The sequence below is a fragment of the Trichosurus vulpecula genome, chromosome 2 (genome assembly GCF_011100635.1).
Source record: "Trichosurus vulpecula isolate mTriVul1 chromosome 2, mTriVul1.pri, whole genome shotgun sequence".
NCBI lineage: Eukaryota > Metazoa > Chordata > Mammalia > Diprotodontia > Phalangeridae > Trichosurus > Trichosurus vulpecula.
Window position 1 is genome coordinate 218,010,929 of NC_050574.1, and position 22,099 is coordinate 218,033,027.

Here is a 22,099-nt window from a genome sequence, read left to right on the forward strand (position 1 = left end):
GCTATGAACTCTTATACAATGAGGATTCTGTGAAAACCACTGTAATTTTATACTACATTAAGAGAAAGAAGCATAAACATTAGCGATTGTATGAAACACTTATCTAGCTCTGCTTACCACATTTTATTAGGGAAATTTGTAAACTAAAGTTTTCCAGGGTAAAATGTTCAGGATGCTAAGGATTCTGGAAACCCTGTTGTATAAATAGAGGCCAAAGAAATTGAGGATTTTGCCTAGAAAAGAAGCAATGAAGGCTGGTCAGATAGCTGTCTTCAAGTATATGGAAGACTGTGGTCAATTTATTCCATTTATTTTAGAACAGTGGCCTCCAAACTTTTTTGATCCAAATCTCAATCAGTTTTTTTTTAATTTCAATAATGTGTGCATCCACATCTTTATTTATAAATTTGATACAGGTACTAGTGTTCTCTAGGATAGCTAGGTGGTTTGGTGAATAGAGTACTGGCCTTGGAATCAGGAGGACCTGAGTTCAAATCCTGCCTCAGACATTTACTAGCTGTGTGACCCTGCACAAATCATTTAACCCTGTTTGCCTTGGTTCTTCATCTGTAAAATGAACTGGAGAAAGAAATGGTAAACCACTCTAGTATCTTTGTCAAGAAAACCCCAAATAGGGTCATGGAGAGTTAAACATGACTGAAAGGACTCAACCACAACTAGTATTCTAATATCTGTGTCTAGTGTCATACAACATATACAAAATAGAAGTTTAAAAGGATGCACTAACAATGACGTAAACACTATTTAATTTTTTTTTTATTTTATGTACTAATAGTAAAAAATGTTATATGACTCAAAATTCTTGTATATGTCCTAAGATACTAGGTAGATTTGAATATTATTACTTGTAGTAATTAACTATTCACAAATTTGTAGCCAGCCTATCAGAGGAATTCCTTTCTTAAAAAAATATTTTTTTTAATTAAAGGATATACAGCAATTAATGGATGGGTCACTACAGTCAGTGAACATAATTATTTCTCTGAATGGGTAATGTTTCTATGTGTAGATATACCCTTTCCTCGATGCAAAAACCCTTACATTGTCTCTGATTTTAGCTCTGTAGAAAGCTTTCACTGTAGATCTGTTCCTATTTATTTATTGGTTCTGCTTAACGGATAGTATTACATTTTAATTTCCTATTCACTTGGATATTTTAGTTGTGTTTTTGTAGGAGTGTGAGGAACAGTTAGATGGCCATTTTAACTGGGCTATAGAGTACAGAAAGGAGAATTATGTATAAAATTGGAAAGGTAAACTGGGACTAGGGGTGGGGTTATGTAGGACTAAGTGGGAAAGATTAATTTGGATTAACATTTTGTTAAACCTTTAAAGTTAAAAGGTTTAACATTCAGAATAATCTCTCTCACTTAGTCCTACATAACCTCACCCAGATTCGTAGTGCCAGTCTATGGTTTAGAGTTCCCATAGAATGCATACACATTTTGGGACTGCCTAACAAGCATTCTTTTCCGTAAGACCTGCATTGCCCAAATAACTCGAAGTACTAAAGGAGATGGCAAGGTTTGGATCTTTTGTCCCTTCAACCCTCACCACCCCACACCAATGTCACGATTTTACTCTTCGGCTTCGGCAGTCACACTGGTCCTCTTTCTCTAAGAGGTACGACTAACACTCTTTCAAGAACAGTTTCTTCTTCTTTTTTAAACTGAGGCATGTCCCCTGGAAGGCAGTATAATGCCCCTTCCCAGGGGTGAGGTGGAGAGATGACAATGAAGCAGTGGTGAAGATTATTGGATATTTTCAAGTAAAACTCCACATACATACATTTCACTTTGTTCAATAAACACAAAAATTCAAACAAAAACAGCAAATCTACTTGAAATGGCAGTGGATCCAGGGCTGAAACTGCTTAATACAATTGGCGCAAACAAGATCAAATTTGAAGCGGTGAATGTGAAATCTTAAATTAAGTGTGTCCTGCCACCATCACTATCAGTCCACATAGGCTCAGAAATGTTATCTAGCTTCTTGATGAATTTGGATCTGATGTGTGTAAACTTAAAGTTAAATAATCTTACTTGGAAGTTAAAAGTACTGTTATCTTCTCTATTTCTCAATATTCATTTTGTTGAGTTCTCGATAATAAACTTTAAAAAACAACTGATAATTTTTTTAAAAGAATTGTTATGATACCAGAAGAGTTATAACCAGGGATATGCTAGAGCCAGCTTATACCATTGCCAGAGCTGATTGTTAAATTTTTAGCATGAGCATTTTACCCCTTTGAAATCAGCAAAAGTTCCAAATTAGGGCTTGATTTATTGTTTTTTTTTTTAAATTGCTGATATTTAAGAAAGTAATGGAGAAAATGCCAATAATGTAGATTAAACCTAAAACTGTCATGTATACATTTTTCCCCAGAAAGCAGATTGTTAAACACTTAGCAGCAAACTTCTGGTTATAGCTAATGGTTTGAAGTTGTCAGTGATTAAGTTTTTGTCTCACAATGGGACTCTGGGATCATTTGGACCTGGGTCAATCTCCAGAAGGGTCAGTTTCTCTTTCAGGCCCTAGCTTCACCCTAGAGTAAAATTCCAGGGACATCTCTTAGCAAAGCTTTGGGATGGCTCATGTCAAGAGTTCCTCAAAGGCAGATTAACAAAGCCCCCTCCCACAAGAGTCCTTGGTACAAAATATAGGTATGTAACATGGAGTTTCTTTTTGTTTCTTTTACCACAACTTCGTCAGATACACTGTACTCACAGACACTCAGGAATAAATACAGGAAACAAAAAATTCTCAAATACTCTATTATACTCATATTCTCCTCAGGACCCCTGAGTTAAAAATAAACGAACAAACCCTGGAACTGCTGAACAAATATCTCCTATTTTCCTCATGGCTATATGGTCTATACAGCTCACAGCAATGATCATGAAAAGTTATCAGGGTCCAGGCCTCCTGGCCCGTATCAAATCATTTTAGTTTTCCTGCTACAGGGTGATCCTATTGACTATCCTCTTCTATAAGAAGCATACTGGGTTTTCTTATGTAGCTGTTATAAAGACAAAATACCAGTCTTGATTAGTGATTAAAAAAAAAGAATCATGAGTAGTAATATCATCAGTGACACCATGTTTTGAAAAGTTTTGTGCTGAAAAAGTATAGTTACTATACACATAACTGATAAACATGAAAATTATAAAGTATATTGTCAGTAAGTAAATGTATTATATGTCATATCACAATCAGTAACTATTTATTAAGCACCTACTATGTGCCAAGCTCTGGAGATACAAAGAAAAGCTAAAAACAGTCCCTGCTATCACTATTTTATTGTATGTTTAAGATTTGTGTGAGGCAGGTAGGTGACACAATGGGTAAGAGGACTGGCCTTTTAGTCTCCAAGACATGAATTCAAATCCAGCTTCAAATACTAACTTTGTAAGCTTTTATGGAAGGTGGAGAGATGTGAATTGGTTAAATCATAATTGAAAGCACTTTGGAACTATTTATTCAGCAATAGCACTACTACATCCCAAAGAAATCAAAGTAAAAAAGGCCAGAGGGACAAAAATATATATATAGCAGCTCTTTATTATAATAAAGAACGGGAAAGGAAGGAGGTATCCATCAATTGTGGAATGACTGAACAAATTATGTATGGTATGTATGGTTGTATGGTATGAAATATAGTAGAATGGTGTTATGCTGGGAGAAATGATCAATAAGTTTCAGAGAAACCTGGGAAGTCTTGTATGAACTGATGGAAAGTGAAGTGAGCAGAGAGAGGTAGGAGAACAATTTTTATAATAACAGTTGTTCAGTTGTGTCTGACTCTTAATGACCCCATTTGGGGTTTTCTTGGCAGACATACTAAAGTGGATTGCCATTTCCTTCTCCAGCTCATTTTATAGCTGAGGAAACTGAGGCAAACAGAGTTAAGCGACTTGCCCAGGTCATATAGCCAGTAAATGTCTGAGGCTGGATTTGAACTCAGGTCCACCTGACTCTGGGGCTGGTGCTCTATCCACTGTGTGCCTCCTAGCTGCCCCCCTAGAGTTTTCTTTTCTTTTCTTTCCTTTTCTTTTTCTTTCTTCCTTTCCTCCTTTCTTTCTTCCTTTCTTCCTTCCTTCTTTCCTGTCTTTCTTTCTTTCTTTCTTTCTTTCTTTCTTTCTTTCTTTCTTTCTTTCTTTCTTTCTTTCTTTCTTTCTTCCTTCCTTCCTTCCTTTCTTGCTTTCTTTCCTGTTTTCCTGCTTTCTTTCCTTCTTTCCTGCTTTCTTGCTTTCTTTTCTTAATGGAGGAAGGTAAGAAAGTAGATTTTTGTTAATTAAAAAAACTAAATTAAATTCTAAAGTTTAAAGACAAAACAATTTTTAACTGGGTGAAAGAGGAGGTGGTAGTGCATATAATGTTTGGAAAACTGTTGGCCCAGAGGATAAGTCTTAGGCTCCCATCGTGACATGTGATAACCTTCATGATCTAGCTCCACTTCTCCTAGCTTTATTGCTATTATTTTACACAAACCCTATAACTTAGTCAAATTTATTGGCTCAATAAGCTTTTATCATGACTTTTATCATGACTCAACAGCAACAGTGGTGAGAAAGGCTGATGCTTCACCCTTCAGCTGCCTTCCTTTGTATCCCCAGCACTTAGCACAGTACCTCTACGTGTCAAGTCCTTAATAAATGCTAGCTGACAGACTGAAATATGCCCGACTCCTATCAGCTTAACCAAATATGCCATATATTTAAACACTCATCTCAAATCCTACCTCCTTGATTAGGTCTTCATTGAATGTAAGAGCTAGAAGGGATTTCATTGGTTATCTAGAAAAGAAAATGATGTGTTACATAGAAATACTTAAACCCAGTTTTCACCTGTGTTCTCATTCTCGTTTCTCTCTCTCTCTCTGTCTCTCTCTCTCTCTCTCCCCCTCTATCTCTCTCATTCCCCCTTTACCTCTCTCCCTCCCACTCCCTTCCCTTCCCTCCTTCATGCCTTCCCCTTCTTCCTCCCTCCCTCCCCTTCCCTTCCTTCCCTTCTTTTTCCTCTCTCCCATTCCTCCCCCCATCTCCTCTATGTGTGTGTATATGTATATATAAAAATATTATATTGACCACCATTTCCCTCATTCCTTTAGGCCATATAGGTTACATTTCACTCCTCTACCAGATTCTTCAGTAATCTTTTTAGGGGATTAGGTGTGTCTAGACTCTCTGCAAATGGCTCCAGTCCCCACTGGTAGTATTATCCTAAGTGCAGAGGGTGTCCCTTGCACCCCAATTCCATTTATCCACTGACAGACTAGCTTTTACAAAGAAATATTTACTTCCAAAGATGTGAAATATACAAATTTCCTCCCCCAGCAAGTGGGAGGCATAATCTTTCTCCCCTGCTATGCACCAACCACCTCAGCCTCTGGGGAAGGAAAGGGAATTAGGTTCACAGTTTAGTTCAGTTCCTGTAGAGCAAAGTCCCAGTTCCAATATCAAAATCCTCCTTAGGCTCAAGTCCCAAGCATCCTGGCTGCTCAGGGATTTCATGCCAGGATGGTTGGCTTCACAATTCTCCCTACAATCCTGGCTCCAAGGTTATCTTGGCTCATCTCCCCAGTTTGAGATCACCTCTAACACCTGAAACTAAGAACAGAACACCAATAAACCCTCCAAGACCACTTCTCAGAGAGTAAAAGAGTGAAAACAGAGAAAGAAAGTCTTTTTCCTCTCATGGTGTCCATGCTGTGGGTGAATTGTGATCTTCACCCTCTGGACAGAGTGGATAAGCATGTCCAAATAGAGAGGGAACAGACAGAGAAACTCTTCAGCTCAGTCTCACCAGTTTTAAAGACTCAGGCTGCCTCCACCTATGTCGTAGGGGACCCAGAGGCTTCCATGTTAGGCAAGCTGGGCATCCTCAGACAATTGTGGCTTACATATAATATACATATTAAATTTATGTAATATATACATAAAGACACATACATACATATAAATATACACATATGCACATCTACTTTCCCAGATCCCTCTAGCACAATATAGATACCTCTTATTAATCTGTCAACCAGCAAGCATTTGTTAATATCTACGGTGTGCCAGGCAATAACAAAAATGAAACAGTCTCTGCCTTCAAGGAGAAAACAACATGAGGACATCCAGCCATAATGGCAGCCTGAATGAAGGCACACTACCCAATATTCTCTTATACCCATTCCAGCAAAAAACCAAAATAAAACAAAACAAAAAAACCCATGAAATTTGCATCAGACTAAATAGTGATCAAGAAATTCAATGAAAAAGTATGGTGACTTCTTTTACACCATCTCTATGTAAAACGTCTGCAATTACTCTCATTCCATAGGCACCATGGTAGGTGACCTCCAAAAAGTCAGTGCCAGCGCAGGCACTCTTTACTTACTAAGTACTAAGCCCCAGGGCTGCACCCTTTTGCTGATTAAGCATAAAGCCCTCAGGCCCTAAAAAGAGTATATATACTCAGAAGGTAGCCGTTGTAAGGTTAGAATTCAGCCCAAGGAGAAGGAGTAAGAACTCTGAGACAACAGAGCTGCAGAGAGAGTGCAGAGCAGAGAGTGGAGACCAGAGTGCTGCAGAGACCAGAGAACTGAGTGGGAAGTGAATGTAGGCAAGCAGACCGTTGGAATTCTTGAGCATTTACAGAAAGGCCTTAGCAGGGGGGAAGGTTACAGGATGACGTGGTTCTTTGCTGTAATACAGTGTTATAATTTCCTTGTTGTTAGTTGTGGTGGACTTACTGGTTTTGGAATACAATTACTGCTGTGTTGAATTGGGGTTATTGGTTTTGGGATTTGATCCTCTGGTGTCTAAATAAATGTTACACTTCCTCTGTCTTCTACCTACAGAATCTCTTATACTTTGTGATTCTGAGCTATACAAACATGTTCATGATCATCTTCGAGGTCATGAATCTTGCCTTATTGATACAGGCACATAGTAGGTGCTATATAAAAATGATAGCTATTATTATTGTTGTTGCTATTCAGAAGGGCAACTAAGTGGTGCAGTGGATAGACCTGGAGTCAGGAAGACTCACCTTCCTGAGTTGAAATCTGTCCTCAGACCATTACTAGCTGTATGTCCCTGGACAAGCCACTTAACCCTGTTTGCCTCAGTTTCCTCATCTCTAAAATGAGCTGGAGAAGAAAATGGCAAACCACTCCAGTGTCTTTGCCAAAAAAATCCCAAATGGGGTCACAAAGAGCCATACACAGTTGAAACAACTGGACAGCAACAACAACCATGTAGAGCCAGTTTCAGTCAAGTAGTAGTGAGGGAATATAGATTGTATGGAATGTAACTCACAGTGGATGCTGCTGTAGCTTAAAAGACATGACTTTGGTCAGCAACTGGCATACCCCTATTGTGAGTGGGGAGGAAAAGAAATAGCATTATTAAGAACACATGAATCAATCAGGTCCCAGACTGCTTTGCCTTCCTTTTAGAGAAAACTAATCCCTGCCTCAGGAAGAAAGGAAAAGGAGTGGGCCTAACCCATGTTAGAAAAACAGGTGCTAAGGGAGAGTGAATAATTAAGGAAGATTCCTCATTTTAAAACTTGGGTGATTGAGAAAATGATGCAATTTTATATTGCACAGTAAATTCTGAAACCCAGTAATGTCATCGGCTAACGTAGAGTTCAGACTTCTACTTGTCTTTCTTCTAATAGTTTTGCAGTGATCACATCAATTCACTTAGAAATAGCTTTAGAATTTCACAGGGAGCTGTATCTGGTGGCACAAGTTTACTTCACTAATTTAAGAATCTGTTTTAAGTATTCGGTTGTAAGGATCAAGGTTTCATCCAAACCTCTGTCACTTCTTGACCTTTGGAGCCCTTATTATTTGTAATTTCATCATTATATTTCAGTGTATTCAACAGCATTTTATGTTTGCCAGTGTCCTAAATGTCTTCTTCTTTATGATGTAATTCAGAATCAAACTCCTTACTCGATGGGCAAATGCTGCTAACCAGCTGTTATGTTTATATTTCTGGTGCACTAGAAAAAATTGGGAAGTTAGGGAAAAGGGTAGATTATGGAAGGAAGTTAAGTCAAATCAACAAGCATTTGTTAAGCAAAACTATTTGCTAGGCACTATGCTAAGTTCTAGGGATACAAGTGCAGGCAAAATTATAAATGGTCCTTGCTCTCAAGAATCTCATATTTTAATAGGGGAAGACACATAAATGGGTGCTAGAAAGCAGGGGGTATGGAAAGATAGTACCATGTGGGCATGTGGATGAAATCCAGAGAATGACTGATAGCTAGTCTGGGCCCTTCCTCAAAATGAAGGTGCCAGGAAGAAGAAAATGATGTGGAATTTTAAACATGTGGTGTTTAAGATCCATGTGGGACATTGGGAGACAGGTAGGTGGCTCAGTGGATGCAGTGCTGATCCTGGAGTCAGGAAACCCTGAGTTCAAATCTGGCCTTAGACACTTACTAGCTGTGTGATGCTGAGCAAGCCACTTAACCTCTGTTTGCCTTACTCCACTGGAGAAGAAAGTGGCAAAATACTCTGGTATCTTTGCTAAGAAAACCCCATAGACAGTATGGTCCACAGGGTCCTGAAGAGTCAGACACAACTGAACAACAACAGCATGGGGCAGTTAGGTGTCCAACAGACAATGATACAGGATTGCAGCTCAGGAGAAAGGTAAGAGTGGGACATATAGGCTTGAGGTCCTCTGCCTAGTGATGCTAACTGAACCGATGGGAGCTGCTGAGATCCCCAAAAGAGAGAGTATGCCTAGAGAAGAGGTTTGTCATCCAAAAGAGCTCATCTTAGTTCCTTAGAGAGGCAGCATGTTATTGTGGAAAGATCAGTGGAATTGGAATCAGGAGAGACCTAGGTTTGAGTACTGACTGACACATTTACTAGCTATATGACTCTGAACCAGTCACTTCATTTCTTTGAACTCGGTTTCCTCATCTGTAAAATAGACATATTAAGACTTAGTCTGTCCCACAGAATGGTTGAATAAAGCTCTTGGTAAACTTCAAATAAATTATATAAATGTGGGTCATTATATTACTTAAGTGTCATCCTTCCCAATGATTCATGGCTATGACATATTTCTCTGTCTCTCAGTCTGTCTCTGTCTCTGTCTTTCTCTCTCCCCTTCTCTCTCTCTCTCTCTCTCTCTCTCTCTCTCTCTCTCTCTCTCTCTCTCTCTCTCTCTCTCTCTTTCTCCCTCTTCCTTTTAGTATCCTATAACATTTTCCCTTGGCCCATCCTGTCTTGTTTCACCATGCTGCTCTGACCAGGGTGTCCATTTTCTCTACACTCGGCTACCTTAGCAGAGTGACACTGCAATGATACCATGCAATCCCCTTGTCCCTGGTAGGATTGCTGTGTTCCAGGATCTTGTCATTTGTAAGTCCCTTTTGACATTTTTTTCTGTTAAGCACAACCCAGGGGGACAATGATGAAACTGCATAGGAAGCCAGATGGCAGGCCTGGTTGAGGCTGGTAGTGTCGGTTCCTATTTTCTCTTCAGACACCTTCCCACTCGCTCTGCTTCCTTCCTTCTGCTGAAGTGTTGCCTTCTCATATCATTACTGTATCTCTTAAATTGTTACCTCTTCAAATCTATATATCTCATTTACTCAACTAGATGTTAAGCTCTTGGAGATGAGGGACCAGCTCTCATACTTTGTATCACCCACAAAATCCGTGTTATAAATGTAGCAGGAAACTAAGTTAGAACAAAGTACTTGTATGCCCTGGACAAGCTTTGAAAATTGTACCTGTGTATTAACTTTCCGCTACATACTTTGAGCCTTCCCTTTACCATGAGATTTGATTTACTTCTAGACTTAAGGACTTCTGAGGGTCTTGCCAATGTAAGTACTCCCTCTTATAGGAAAAATCACAGCCTTCAAATATTGTGCAACTCTTCTCTCTGTCCTTCAATAAATCCTCCACAGGGAGGTCCACCCAACATGCTGAAAGTTTTCCTCTGGTTCTCTAGGTATTGTGTAGTCATCAGTGGAGCTCATGGATTGCCTGTCACTTACCCCTTACACTCACCATATGATGGGACCACCTTCTTCTATAGTCATTTAGTTTTCTGATGGTACTACTTCTCTTGTTGTTGTCCTCATCTTTAATTGTTCAACAATGTGATCTTCCATGATTCATAGCCACAGAGCATCACTGGAAGGCTATTGTGTTAAAAAGATGGGTCTTTGTTTCAGTGAAAAATGTATAGGATCATTAAAGTTTTTTTCTAAACTCAGTATAAGAAAATCCCCCCTTTTTAAAAACAATGTTGCCTCCCCACCTTTCGTAAGATAATATATGCAGATAATTTTCTTGGCTCAATTTAAACAAAAATGATAATTTATCACAATTTTTATAATGGCAAATAAATCTTTAAAATTTTTAAATGTATAAAATAATATAATGATTATGCTGTATTCACTGTCAGAAGATCATAAATTTAGAGATGGAAGGGATCTTTGAGGTTATCTAGTCTTTGTTTTACAGTTGAGGAAACTGATATTGAGAGGTTAAGTGAGTTGCGTAAGGTCACACAGGCATTAAATGGCAGAACAAGCATTTGAAGCTAGGTTGTCTGCCCATTAGATTTGCCTTTCTATGTATGTTCTGCACTTAGCATAATGCTTTGCACATAGTAGGAACTTAATAAATGCTTGCTGACTTTACTTTGCCCCCAAATCCAAGTCAACAACAAGTCAGCAAGCATTTATTAACCTTTTACTATGTGCCAGGTGCTGTGCTAAATGCTAGGAATACAAATATTAAACGGAAAGAAAAGCAATCCTTGGCCCTCAGGAACTTATGGTAAAAAGTAGGAAGATAGTACATAAGAGATAATGCATTAAAGGAAGCTGGAAAGTGGGGGGAGGGGAGAGAGAGAAGGTCCTCATTGAAGAGCACTACCTCCCAGGAGTAAAGGGGAAAATACTATAGAAGTACACAGCAGTTGCCTGAATATTTGCACCTCTATGCTGGATGAAATGGATAATTTCAGAGAAAACTAGGAAGATCTTTATGAACTGATGCAGACCTAAGGGAGCAGATATAGAACAATTATAAAATAACTTTATAGGAAAAGCTTTGGTCTGTTATCATTGCATTGATCAGCATGGAGATGAAAGACTCTATTCCCTTCCTGACAGATGTTATGACCTTAAAATGAAGAGAGACATATGTTTTCAGATGTGGCTAATGTGAGAATTTGTTTTGCCAGACTAAGCAACTATAGGGTTTTCTTTTCCTTTCCTTTCTTTTTTTCTTTCTTCTTTTCTTTCTTTCTTTCTTTCTTTTTTTTTTTTTTTTTGCTTGAGGAGGATTAGTGGGACAGGTTATTTTTTAAATTATTTTCAACCCAGTAGCTGAGATATTTGGGTTTATCAAACATTATTCTACTAAATTCATTTGCTTGTGTTCCTACTCTGTTCCACTGTTCAATTTTTCTATTTATTAATCAGCATTAAATGGTTTTAATTACTACTTTGTGCCAGATTGATATCTGCTACTGCTATGCCTCTTCCATTTCACTTTTTTTATGATCTCCCTTGAGATTCTTGGTCTTTTGTTCCTTATGAATTTTTTATTATTATTTTTTCTAGCTCTATAAAGTAATACTTTAGTAGTTTCATTGCTACAACACGAAATAAATAAATTTAGCTGACACAGGAATTTTTGGTATAATTTCAGAGCCTGACCATGAATGATTAATATTTCTCCAGTAATTTAGTGTGTATTTCCACAAAGAGTTTTTGTAGTTATGTTCGTAAAGTTCCTGTGTGTGTCTTGGTAGGTAGACTCCTAAATATTTTATATATTATTTCATTATTTTCAATGAAAATTTTCTTTTTGGCACTTTCTGCTCAGCTTTATGGATAATATACAGAAAAGCTGATGCTTTATATGGGTTTCATATCCTTCTACTTTGGTGAAGTTATAGTTTTACTTTAGTTTAATCTTTAGGATTCAGAAGTAATATATATTACCTCCAGGATCAAATACAAAATGCTCTGTTTGACAATTCAAAGCCTTCAATACCTAGCCCCCTCCCACCTTTCCAGTCTTCTTATATGTTACTCCCCAACACATACTCTTTGATCCCATGACAATGGCCCTCTGGCTCTTCTAGGAACATACAGCGCCATCTCTGGCCTCCAGGTTTTTTCTCCTATTCTTGAAACACTCTCCATCCTCTGCTGCTGGTATTGACCTCCATGACTTCCTTTAAGTCACAGCAGAAATCAAATCTTTTTCAGGAAGCCTTTCAAGCCCCGCCCCTACCCCCCCATGTAATTCTAGTGCTTTCTCTGTTAATTAATTCCTATTTATTCTGTGTAGCTTACTTTGTATATATTTGTGTATTTTGCTGAAGCATTACAATAAACTTCCCCATTAGAGTATAAGCTCCTGAATACAGGTGATGGGGTGCTTGGGGCCCCAGACCTAAAACCGTGTCTCTGGAAGCCTCTCAATTTCTCATTAGGCCCCTGTCCTGTTCTCTTGTTGCAGAATACATTCTCTTATCAGAATAGACAGGGGGTGTCCAGCCCAAGGATTTTTGTCTCTGGCTGGCCCAAGGACTCTCCCTTGTGCCAGATCCCCAAGGTCCATGCCTCTGACAACTCCTTCAATGTCTGGTATCAATAGAATTATCTCTGCAGATTCCCTACACTTTCCCTTCCATAGCTCCCCAAGACACTTGGGCCCCTAGATTACCTAATTAGCATCCCTGGCATTCCTTTCCCATGCCTCTTTTCTATATAAGTCCCAGAACCATCCTTGCTCTCTTTCAGGTTCCCTAAGGACCCTCGACTGCTTTTGCTAAAGCATTACAATAAACTTTTTGCCACTTGACTAAGAGAAGGCTTGAGTGTGTGAATTCATTCCAGGCAACTCTGCCTTGGCCTTCTCAGGGTCCCAGCACCCCCAAACCTCATCACAGGGACTGTCTTTCCCCCCTTTTTATATCCACAGCCTTTAACACAATGCCTGGCACATAATAGTCACTTAATAGAGGTTTATTGATTGATTTATTAATTGATATATCCTCAATACTTAGTGTAGAACTTGGTTCATAATAAGTGCTTAATAAATGGTTATTGATTAATTGCAATTCCACTGGAATTATGCTGTCACACATGTGAGTCCATCATGCATATCTTGTGGAACTCTTACCTACATCCTTCCATATGTTTGCCTTAAGTGATCCACCCCACTGGCTAGGTAGGAGGCCTTCATTGTGTTTTCTACACATTTCATGAATACCAGTGTACACAGGATATCTATCAGCTACCCTTTATTCTTATGATATATATATATATGTACTTATAGATACATATTATATGTATATAATATATAAATATGTATATGTATACATATGCACATATTTAAGGTATTATTTCAGAGATTAGGATATTGTGTGTTTTACTTTGTACAGTGAATATGTTTGAGAAGAACTGAATGTAAATTTTATCATTTAGATGACACTATTTAAAAACATAAACAATAATAAAACTATGCTAAATTATTTTGTACAGCAAGGATATTTTTGCAAAGTATGTAATCACCTATTGGTTTCTCTTTTTTTAGGTTAGTTTTGTATAAGCAGATTGTCCTAAATCTAAACTCCTCTGGATTCTGAGACAGAAAACCTTCCATTTTACTGATGAAAAAACTGAGCTTTTGAAAGGAGAAGGGTAAAATGTTTAGATAACCTGATATTAGACTTTAGGAGGGGGCTAGCTTAAATATCTTGCAGAATTTTTAAGGAGGTTTATTTTGAGGGTAGATGCTACACCGCTGAAGGTAATTCTTTCCAGATGTTTCAGCATTATTAAGAAGACCAGTAGGAAACTAATATTCCTGTCCATAATACATCTCCTGCTTCCCTACCTTCCTGTAAACATAAATTGTCATTAAAAGCATGGAGAATAGCAAGTGGACAGAATGTTACATTTTTTTTTTAGAGTTGTTTTCTGATATTTATGGGATCTCAAGTCCAATTCTCATTTGAACCTGATTTTCAGCCCTCTTTATATGAGTAAATTCACATTCTCACAGCTGACACACGGTCACATGCTTACGTGGTAACACAGCTATCACTGGCTTTCCCAGCTACCTTTTTGTTATAGCTGGCGTTTTAAGTTTTTCAAGTCAGGGAGAAAATGACATGGTAAGAGGCAAAATGTAAAGATTCATAGCACAGTAATGAGAATGACCATAGATAAATTAGCAGAGAACAAATGTGAATTAGGCCACAGCAAATGTAATATTTCTAGTGAGATTTTCATGAATTTAAACCACTTTACCAATGTTTTGATTCTTCTGCCAGATGCCCTTTCCCCTTTTGATTTGCATTTTTGTGTTTATTGGCTGTCTAGGTTACTGAGTGAGTAATATTATTTGTTGATAGGTAATGGCAAATTTAATATCTGGCCTTTATGTTTCTGTCTATATAAAATGTTGAAAAGCAAAGCAGCACTGATCACAGCTCGCTGCCCTCTTGTGGTACATATAATAACATCATCTTGTAGTCCCTCATGCAGGAAATGCCTGTTTTTCCTTCAATAACCAGAATCCTTTTACAGGAAGTTAGGTGTGGTCTTTCCAAGGAGAGTTACACCACCACCCCCCTAATTTTTTTTTAAATAAAGCATGATGGAATTTTAGCTGCAGTCTTTTTGGTGTGTGACTACCAATGCCAAAATCATTGGATGAAAGACTCTTCAGGGGGTAATAATGCTTTTTAATATTATTTCTCTACTTGTTTTCTGTGATTCTGCTCTAGAAAACAGTCAAATCCATAGAGATTCTGCAGTGGGACCACTTTCATTTTCATAATTAACCCTTTTGTGGTTGCTAGATTTCATTTTTAAAAATCATGTCTTATTAGAGCATCCAAGAATATGATGTTAGGATATTTTCATATATGTCCATTGGACGTGCAGGGATCATTTTTATACATATATATCATATAATATTTATATATAATATAGGTATATGTGTATATAGTTTTATATATTTGCACGCACATATACCTATCTACCTACAGGTAGGCATGTGCCTATTTGGGGAAATGAAGGAGGATGATTAATGAGATATGGAAGCATCAGTTTATTCAGGAGGCTCTCTGATAACATGTACTCATTGCAGCTGCGCTGCTCCCAGAGAAGTCCGGTGGGTATACTTCAGAGGAAAATATTGTGGAAACAGCCCTGTATTCTATTCATACAGCTTATCCGGCCCACTCTGTAGGAATGAAACTATGATTATTTCACATTGCCATCAAATAATATATCTCATCTATTTAGATGCTGTGATGTGGGGCTTAAAAGGTATTTGGAGGAAGGAAAACAAAAACAGGTGCCAGCTCTTAAAGGTTGCATTGAAGAGTTAAGATTTGATTTGTTCTTCAGTTCTAAATACAGCAGATTCTCTTGATGTTGCTTTTTCAAGGATAGCATTTTGGTGGTAGGTTTTCCATCTTTTGATGAGAGCTGCACCACACAGTATTATATTATGCATCAGGAGGGTATGATCAGAACCTCTGTGTAACTGAATCTGTGACGTGGCAAAGTCTCCTGTAAGAGATGAAGGGTTGGTTTTCTTTTTTTCCCCACTGCATCTTTAGCTTCAATTTTTTTTAACCAAATCAAAACCTGAAATAGAAGCTACTTAACTGATATTTTTCCTTATTGCAAAATGGGTACCATTTGGGAAAATGAAATATTCCTAACAGTTTCCTAAACTGTTTTATAATGATTAACTTCCAAAGCAATCATGTTAGCCAGCAGCAGGTTGCTAAGTCAGGAGGTCCAGCTGCAGATGCCCTGATGTAAATGACTTCCTGTTCAGTTTGGCAGGAGCTGTGACCCTGCCTGTAGAGCTTCCTCAGCAGTTCTATAAAAAGATAGGGCATCCCCTGCACCTCCCATAATTTGCTTATAAGCAACATAGGCAGGTACCCAGGAAGCTTTTACCTGTGTTTGCAGTCCTCTTTACGAGATCTATTGATTCATTTTAAGGCCCTTGGAGGTACTAGTGAGCAAAGAGAAGAGGGAAAAGGGTGGAGAGATCTTTGGAAACCCTTTGTGCTTCCTTTTTTATAAAATTCAATATGACACGCTCTCTCTTCTCCATCTCTCCCTCCCACTCTGTTTTCCAATTGTTTCAGACAGTCTGCTAAAAGATGGCTGCCAAAAATACACAAGTAGAACAGCAAGCAGAAACCATCAAACATCCATTTCAGAACTCTAGATCATAGATTTTTTTCCTAGTAGCAGTTACTTTAAACATTTTGGATGTGGGAAGTTAGGTTACCTCATTGACACCTACCACATAATATCATATATTGAAGAAAGACCTACCTACCTGGGGAGGAAAAAGAAAACCTTCAAATTGCCATTCCCTGATTACCAATGTTGCTTTCATTTTGTTTTGTTTATATGTAGATATTGATATAGCTACCTATCTTGGTTTGCATATTTTGTCTCTGCTCCTCATATAAATGTTTTAAGTAATATCTTAATATTGTGTTTGCCCTTTATCTCAATACTCATTGCCTTTTTGTCCTCTCATGTTTCCATAGCACTTTCTTATGCAAGAAGCTAAACGGTAATTAAAAGGTGCAGGATGAAAAGATGGCACAATCAGTGCTGGTACCACCAGGACCTGACAGCTTTCGCTACTTCACCAGGGAATCCCTTGCTGCTATTGAGCAACGCATTGCAGAAGAAAAAGCTTCAAAACCCAAACAAGGACGAAAGGATGAGGATGATGAAAATGGCCCCAAAGCAAATAGTGATTTGGAAGCAGGAAAATCCCTCCCATTTATTTATGGAGACATTCCACCCGGAATGGTGTCAGAGCCCTTGGAGGACCTGGATCCATACTATATCAATAAAAAAGTGAGTCCATAGTACAATTTCCTTTACTATTAAACAGAGTAAAGTTGCAGGATAGCTCCAAGTTGAATCTCATCCAGGATGAGGCTAGAACCATATAAGGACCTATATAAATCATAGCTAGGATGCCAGGTGAACCAAATCAATAACTAAACCTACTATCTCTGGAGTATTTTGGATGGCTTAATTGAAACTATTCACCTGGAACTGACCTAGAACCAGGGCTGTGCTGGTACCAGCTCATATGAATTCAAGAGAGCCAAGTATTAAATTTTCAGCGTGAGCATTTATACTTTAGAAATTGGCAAATGCTACAGATCAGGGCATGATTTATTGTTTGGTTGATTACCTAGGCTAGAGAAAGTAATGAACATTAATGACGCATATTTTTAAAATGTGTTGCGTATACATTAAAAAATCAGAGAGCAGGTTGTTAAATGTTTACCAGCATTCCATTGCCTCAAAATGAATAGGCACCTGGGAATGGAGAAGCAAGTTTCCAAGCAAATAGTTTTTTACCATCTTGAATTCTAGCTCTATACAGAATGGGACTAATACTTCAAGTATTTAGAAAATTCAGAGCCAATAGGAGGAAATTTTTGCCTGGTGAAACAAAACACTGAATATATTCAACTTCTTATGAAATTAAGAGAATTCCATGATACTGCCATTTGTAAATATGAAGATATTTTGCTACAAAAGATATCTCTACCACAAATACCTTAATATTCAGCAAAGTTAATTCTTTAAAAACCTTTTTTCTTTCTATTTACTCTCTAAATGAATAAAAAGCAACAAAGCGTTTGAAAAGTGAGGGAAAGTGCAAGAATAGAATCTAGAGGTAAGAAGGAACATATTTGGGAAATGCTAAAGATGAAGAAATTTCAGTTTTATTAAAGATATGATTAAAACCACATCTTAGTTCTTACATGAATGATAAATGAAATTGACAATTTCTCCTTTTAAATATAAACATAAATTTTCTTTACTTCCAGTTACTTTTTGACTTTAATAATTTTAATTCATTATATTAATTTTCCTTATTACATCTACCAAGTAAAAGAGAAGCATAGAGTCACCTTGGAAACAAGTAACATATATACATGTTAATTTAATTATGTTATAGGATGAGAGTTAGTACATTATTGTGTTATATTGGGATTGAATGGAATCAAATTGAAATTAGCACATTTCCAGATAACTTTTGCTTTGTTTTCCCCTCTGAATATTTGGTCTAGTTAATTAAGTACACTAATTAATGCTGAGGAAAAAGTTTTAAATCCCATTACTGTATATTCTAAATTCCATTTTACGTGTGTTTTTTTCCAGACTTTTATAGTATTGAACAAAGGGAAAGCAATCTTCCGATTCAGTGCCACATCTGCCCTGTACATTTTAACTCCTTTCAACCCTATTAGAAAAATAGCTATTAAGATTTTGGTACATTCATATCCTTTTTCAAGTGGTTGTTCAATATTGTATGCTGTTTGGTTTTTCTATATACTTCACTTCAAAGCCAGTGTGATTTTGGTGTTTCTCTTGTTTCTTCTCTCTCCCTTTATTCAATAAGGAAATCAGAGGTAAGTGAACTGCTTCTCTCCCTTCTCTAATTTTTCTTCTTTCCAAAGTCAATCATAATTTTCATCGTTGTCCTGCTTTCTGTCTTTCTCCTCTTCTTTAAAAATCTGCTTTTCCTGCCACTTCTTAATTTATTTCTCTCCATATTATGCTTCTAACTTAAAATAGTATAATGTTATATTTATAGCATCAAGTAAAGTTTGAGCTCATTTATTTTGATGGATTTACTTACAGGAAAAAATAGTTTGAATCTCATACCTATTATGATCTAATTTGAAAGTCCTAGCACTTTTATTTGAAGACAAAGCCAAGGAATTATTGCTAAATATTTCTTGGAAATTTGTTTTCATCATAAGATACTAATGCTCTGTGTATTTTGTTGACCCTAATCTAATACATGATTCATAATTTACTTGTGCTTTTGACTTCCTTTCAATTCAGCATTTAATTATGTCACAGGAATTCTATTGTTGATATATACTGTAGCTATGTGTGTATATACATATATAAAAGTATGTATGTATGCATTTTATACATGTATGTGTATATATATACATATATGTGCATTAGCTTTTGAATAATTTTCAAATTATATTTTCCGTGAAAACTCTATGTGGCTTCTCAAATTTGCTAAGACTTCATCTTTATTATCAGTCTTGCCCACCCCCATCTTGGAACCCAATTCTCTTTTAGCCTCATAGATTTCTCCTCAACCCAACTTGAGCAGATCTAACAGAGCAAGAGATAGTTGGCATTTAGGGCAAAATATTTGAAATAGGTCCTGAGAAGGAATTAACATAGAATTAGTGAGAAGTCTAGAGAGTCAGGGCAAAAGAGGCTGGGGTAGCAATTGTTTGTGGACTTAATCTAGACCTTGGAAGCTAGGAAAAAGAATTGAAAAGGTTTGAGTCATGGAGCCCAGGATTTGCCTAGCCAGTGTATGTCAAATACCTATGAGCTAGTGGAGTTTCAGCTTTGAATTTAGGGAGATGTACCTAATGTCCATAAGAAGATGATATCTTTAAGTATCAGAACTGAGAGAACTAGTTTGGCCTGGTGGTAACCCATCACTAAAGGCATCTAGGGGCATTATGGTGACCTTAGTTCCTTTGAATGCAAACACTGGCAGGTTCTTTCCAATTTGAAAGACTTGGATTTGGGGTTTGGTGATAGTTTGTCCGAAGGCCAGGCTGGCTAAATTCAGAGAAGTTTATCACAGGAGCTTCATTTCAGTCATCATTAGCTGTAGGATAATGGGTCTTTCAACCATATGAACTCAGGGAGATGGTTACTAAATGGTAGAGATTTTGGTGGACATAGTACCCTTATCAGTGAGATTACCTTGTAGTATCTTAGTTGCATATACACTAGTTTGCATTCCATGATTCCTTAGTTGTTCACACTAAATGGCTGGCTGGCAGTGTCATAATTTTGGTGCCTTACTATAGAGAAAGCATTGTGGACAAAATAAAAGATCTAGGCCATGGTCTCAAAATTACATTCTAAAGAGGAAAAATCCTGCAGTGTCTTTGACCCTGCTGCTAGAATTGACGAGATACAGATGGTAGAGAATTTTCTGTTTGATAATGTCTTAGGTTGTTTCCTGACAGGATACTTCCCTATTGAATTATTTGTTATACGAGGGGAAGTGGAAGAGAAGAGAAGAGAAAAAACGTTTAGTAAAAACGTGCTGTGTGCCAGGCACTGTGCTAAATGTTTTATAAATATTATCTTATTTCATCTTTACAGCAACCCTGTGTGCTAAGTGCTATTGTTATTCCCATTTTATAGTTAAAGAAACAGACAGACAGGTCTTAAGTGACTTGCCCATGATCACTCAGCTAGTGTCCAAGGACAGATTTGAACTCAAGTCTTCCTAACTCAAGGTCCAACATTCTATTCACTGTGCAGCCTGTCTACCTCTAAGAGCATTAGTCCATCAATCACCATTAACTCTCAGAAAATTAGTAGATTGTGCTTGTGTTAATGCTTCTCTTTCTACCATTATTTATTTAACAGATGGCTGATGTCTTCATTAGGAGCTCTTAGGACATAAAAATAGTTTTGTCTCTTGAACCTGGAAAATTGATGAGTTGATACATTGTGGTTGTATTTACTATGTTAGTTTTTCTTTTTAAGGCAACACAGTTTTGATATTCCATGATCCTCTCACATCCTGCTCCCTTACATATCTGTCTTATATTTGATCACACGACTAATTGGTGGCAAAGGCAGGACTGTTACACAGGTCTCCACATTCTATCTTGACAGTCATTCCCATTCAGCTCCTAGATTCACCCTTACTTACCCCCATAGTTCAAACCTAATCTGCCATTACCGTAGAATTATAGGGTGAAATGAACCCAAGGATAAGAGTAGGAGAACTTAGCTTCTATTCCCAATTGCATGACTAGTTTCCTGATCTATAAAATGAGTGAATAGGACTAATGGTAGCACGTTCCCTTTCAGCTAAAAACACTATGATTTATTGGCTGTATGACCTGGAGTAGTGAGTCATTGAGTTTGAGCTTCAAGCTCTTTATGCTCTTTGCCCTGTCTTCTTCATGTTGTTGTTGTGAGGATCAAATCTGAGGTATAAGTGCTTTGTAAACTGTGAAATACTAGGCAAATAGCAGGTATTTTGCATAACAATGAGATTCATATTTCTATGAATATATATTAAATGTTCAAATTTGCTTCATTAGTCCAAATTTTGAGACTTGATAAGTTTATTTTAACCTTCATACTTCCTTTTTTGTATGCCTGACTTTCTTCTTTGAGACTAACAGATAAGATAGACCCTACCATCCTTTATAGTTTAAGTATTTTTCAGCATATATATGTGTATATATATATATATATGGAAATCAGTATACATATGTGTGTATGCACACACACATACATATATAGATAGACAGATAGATAGAGAGATAGATAGATAGATAAATATAGCACACCTCCCCCATCCCACCCCAAGAGCCACTTGCCTCAACCTGTCCTTGTATCTGGGTATTCCCTGGAGAATAGTATTCCCCTATGGTTTCAAAGGTATTCTGTGGGCCTGCCCTCCTAAAATTATAGCTCACTAGCCCTTACCTGGCTTCCCTTAATTGTCACGCAGTAAACATAATTAGCTCAAAATAAAAGCATTTCCCAAGATTACGTAGTAAGAATGGTAGCTACAAAATATCTCTCCTCTCTCCCCCCCAAAAAATCTATAACATGCCTTCCCATAAATACATAAAACCTCAGTGGGAAGAGTGGGCACAAACTTAGAGTACACTGGTAATGAGACACACATGTAGGGAGCACAGGTGGCCAAGGCCTCTGTTACTACAGAGCCCCGATGTCCTTTCTCTTCTCTTGGTCTTGTCGTGATCATTCCCCTGAGCTTAGAATCTCTTCTACGTGGATTTCTTGTCCTAGCTCCCTAGATCTGCACTTCTCAGTTTCACTTCCATCTGCCAGGGATAATTCTCTCCTGAATCCACAGTTAGGTCTCTTCTTTGCTGCCAAGGGTTATACTCCTTGAGGCTTCTCCCTTTCCTAAGTCATTCTCCATCTTTCTCTGTCTCTGTCTCTCTGTCTCTCT

General features: G+C 37.5%; 1 protein-coding gene across 1 annotated transcript in view; it reads left to right on the plus strand.

Annotated features, from left to right (window-relative positions):
- The window catches only part of LOC118835880 (sodium channel protein type 2 subunit alpha-like), a 155,729-nt gene that overhangs the window by 24,643 nt on the left and 108,987 nt on the right, over positions 1-22,099 (plus strand). Inside the window, exons 2-3 of the mRNA XM_036743174.1 lie at positions 16,614-16,932; positions 18,259-18,377. Of these exons, the coding sequence (XP_036599069.1) occupies positions 16,666-16,932; positions 18,259-18,377 (386 nt within the window). The 5' untranslated portion in view covers positions 16,614-16,665. The remainder of the gene's footprint in view (positions 1-16,613; positions 16,933-18,258; positions 18,378-22,099) is intronic.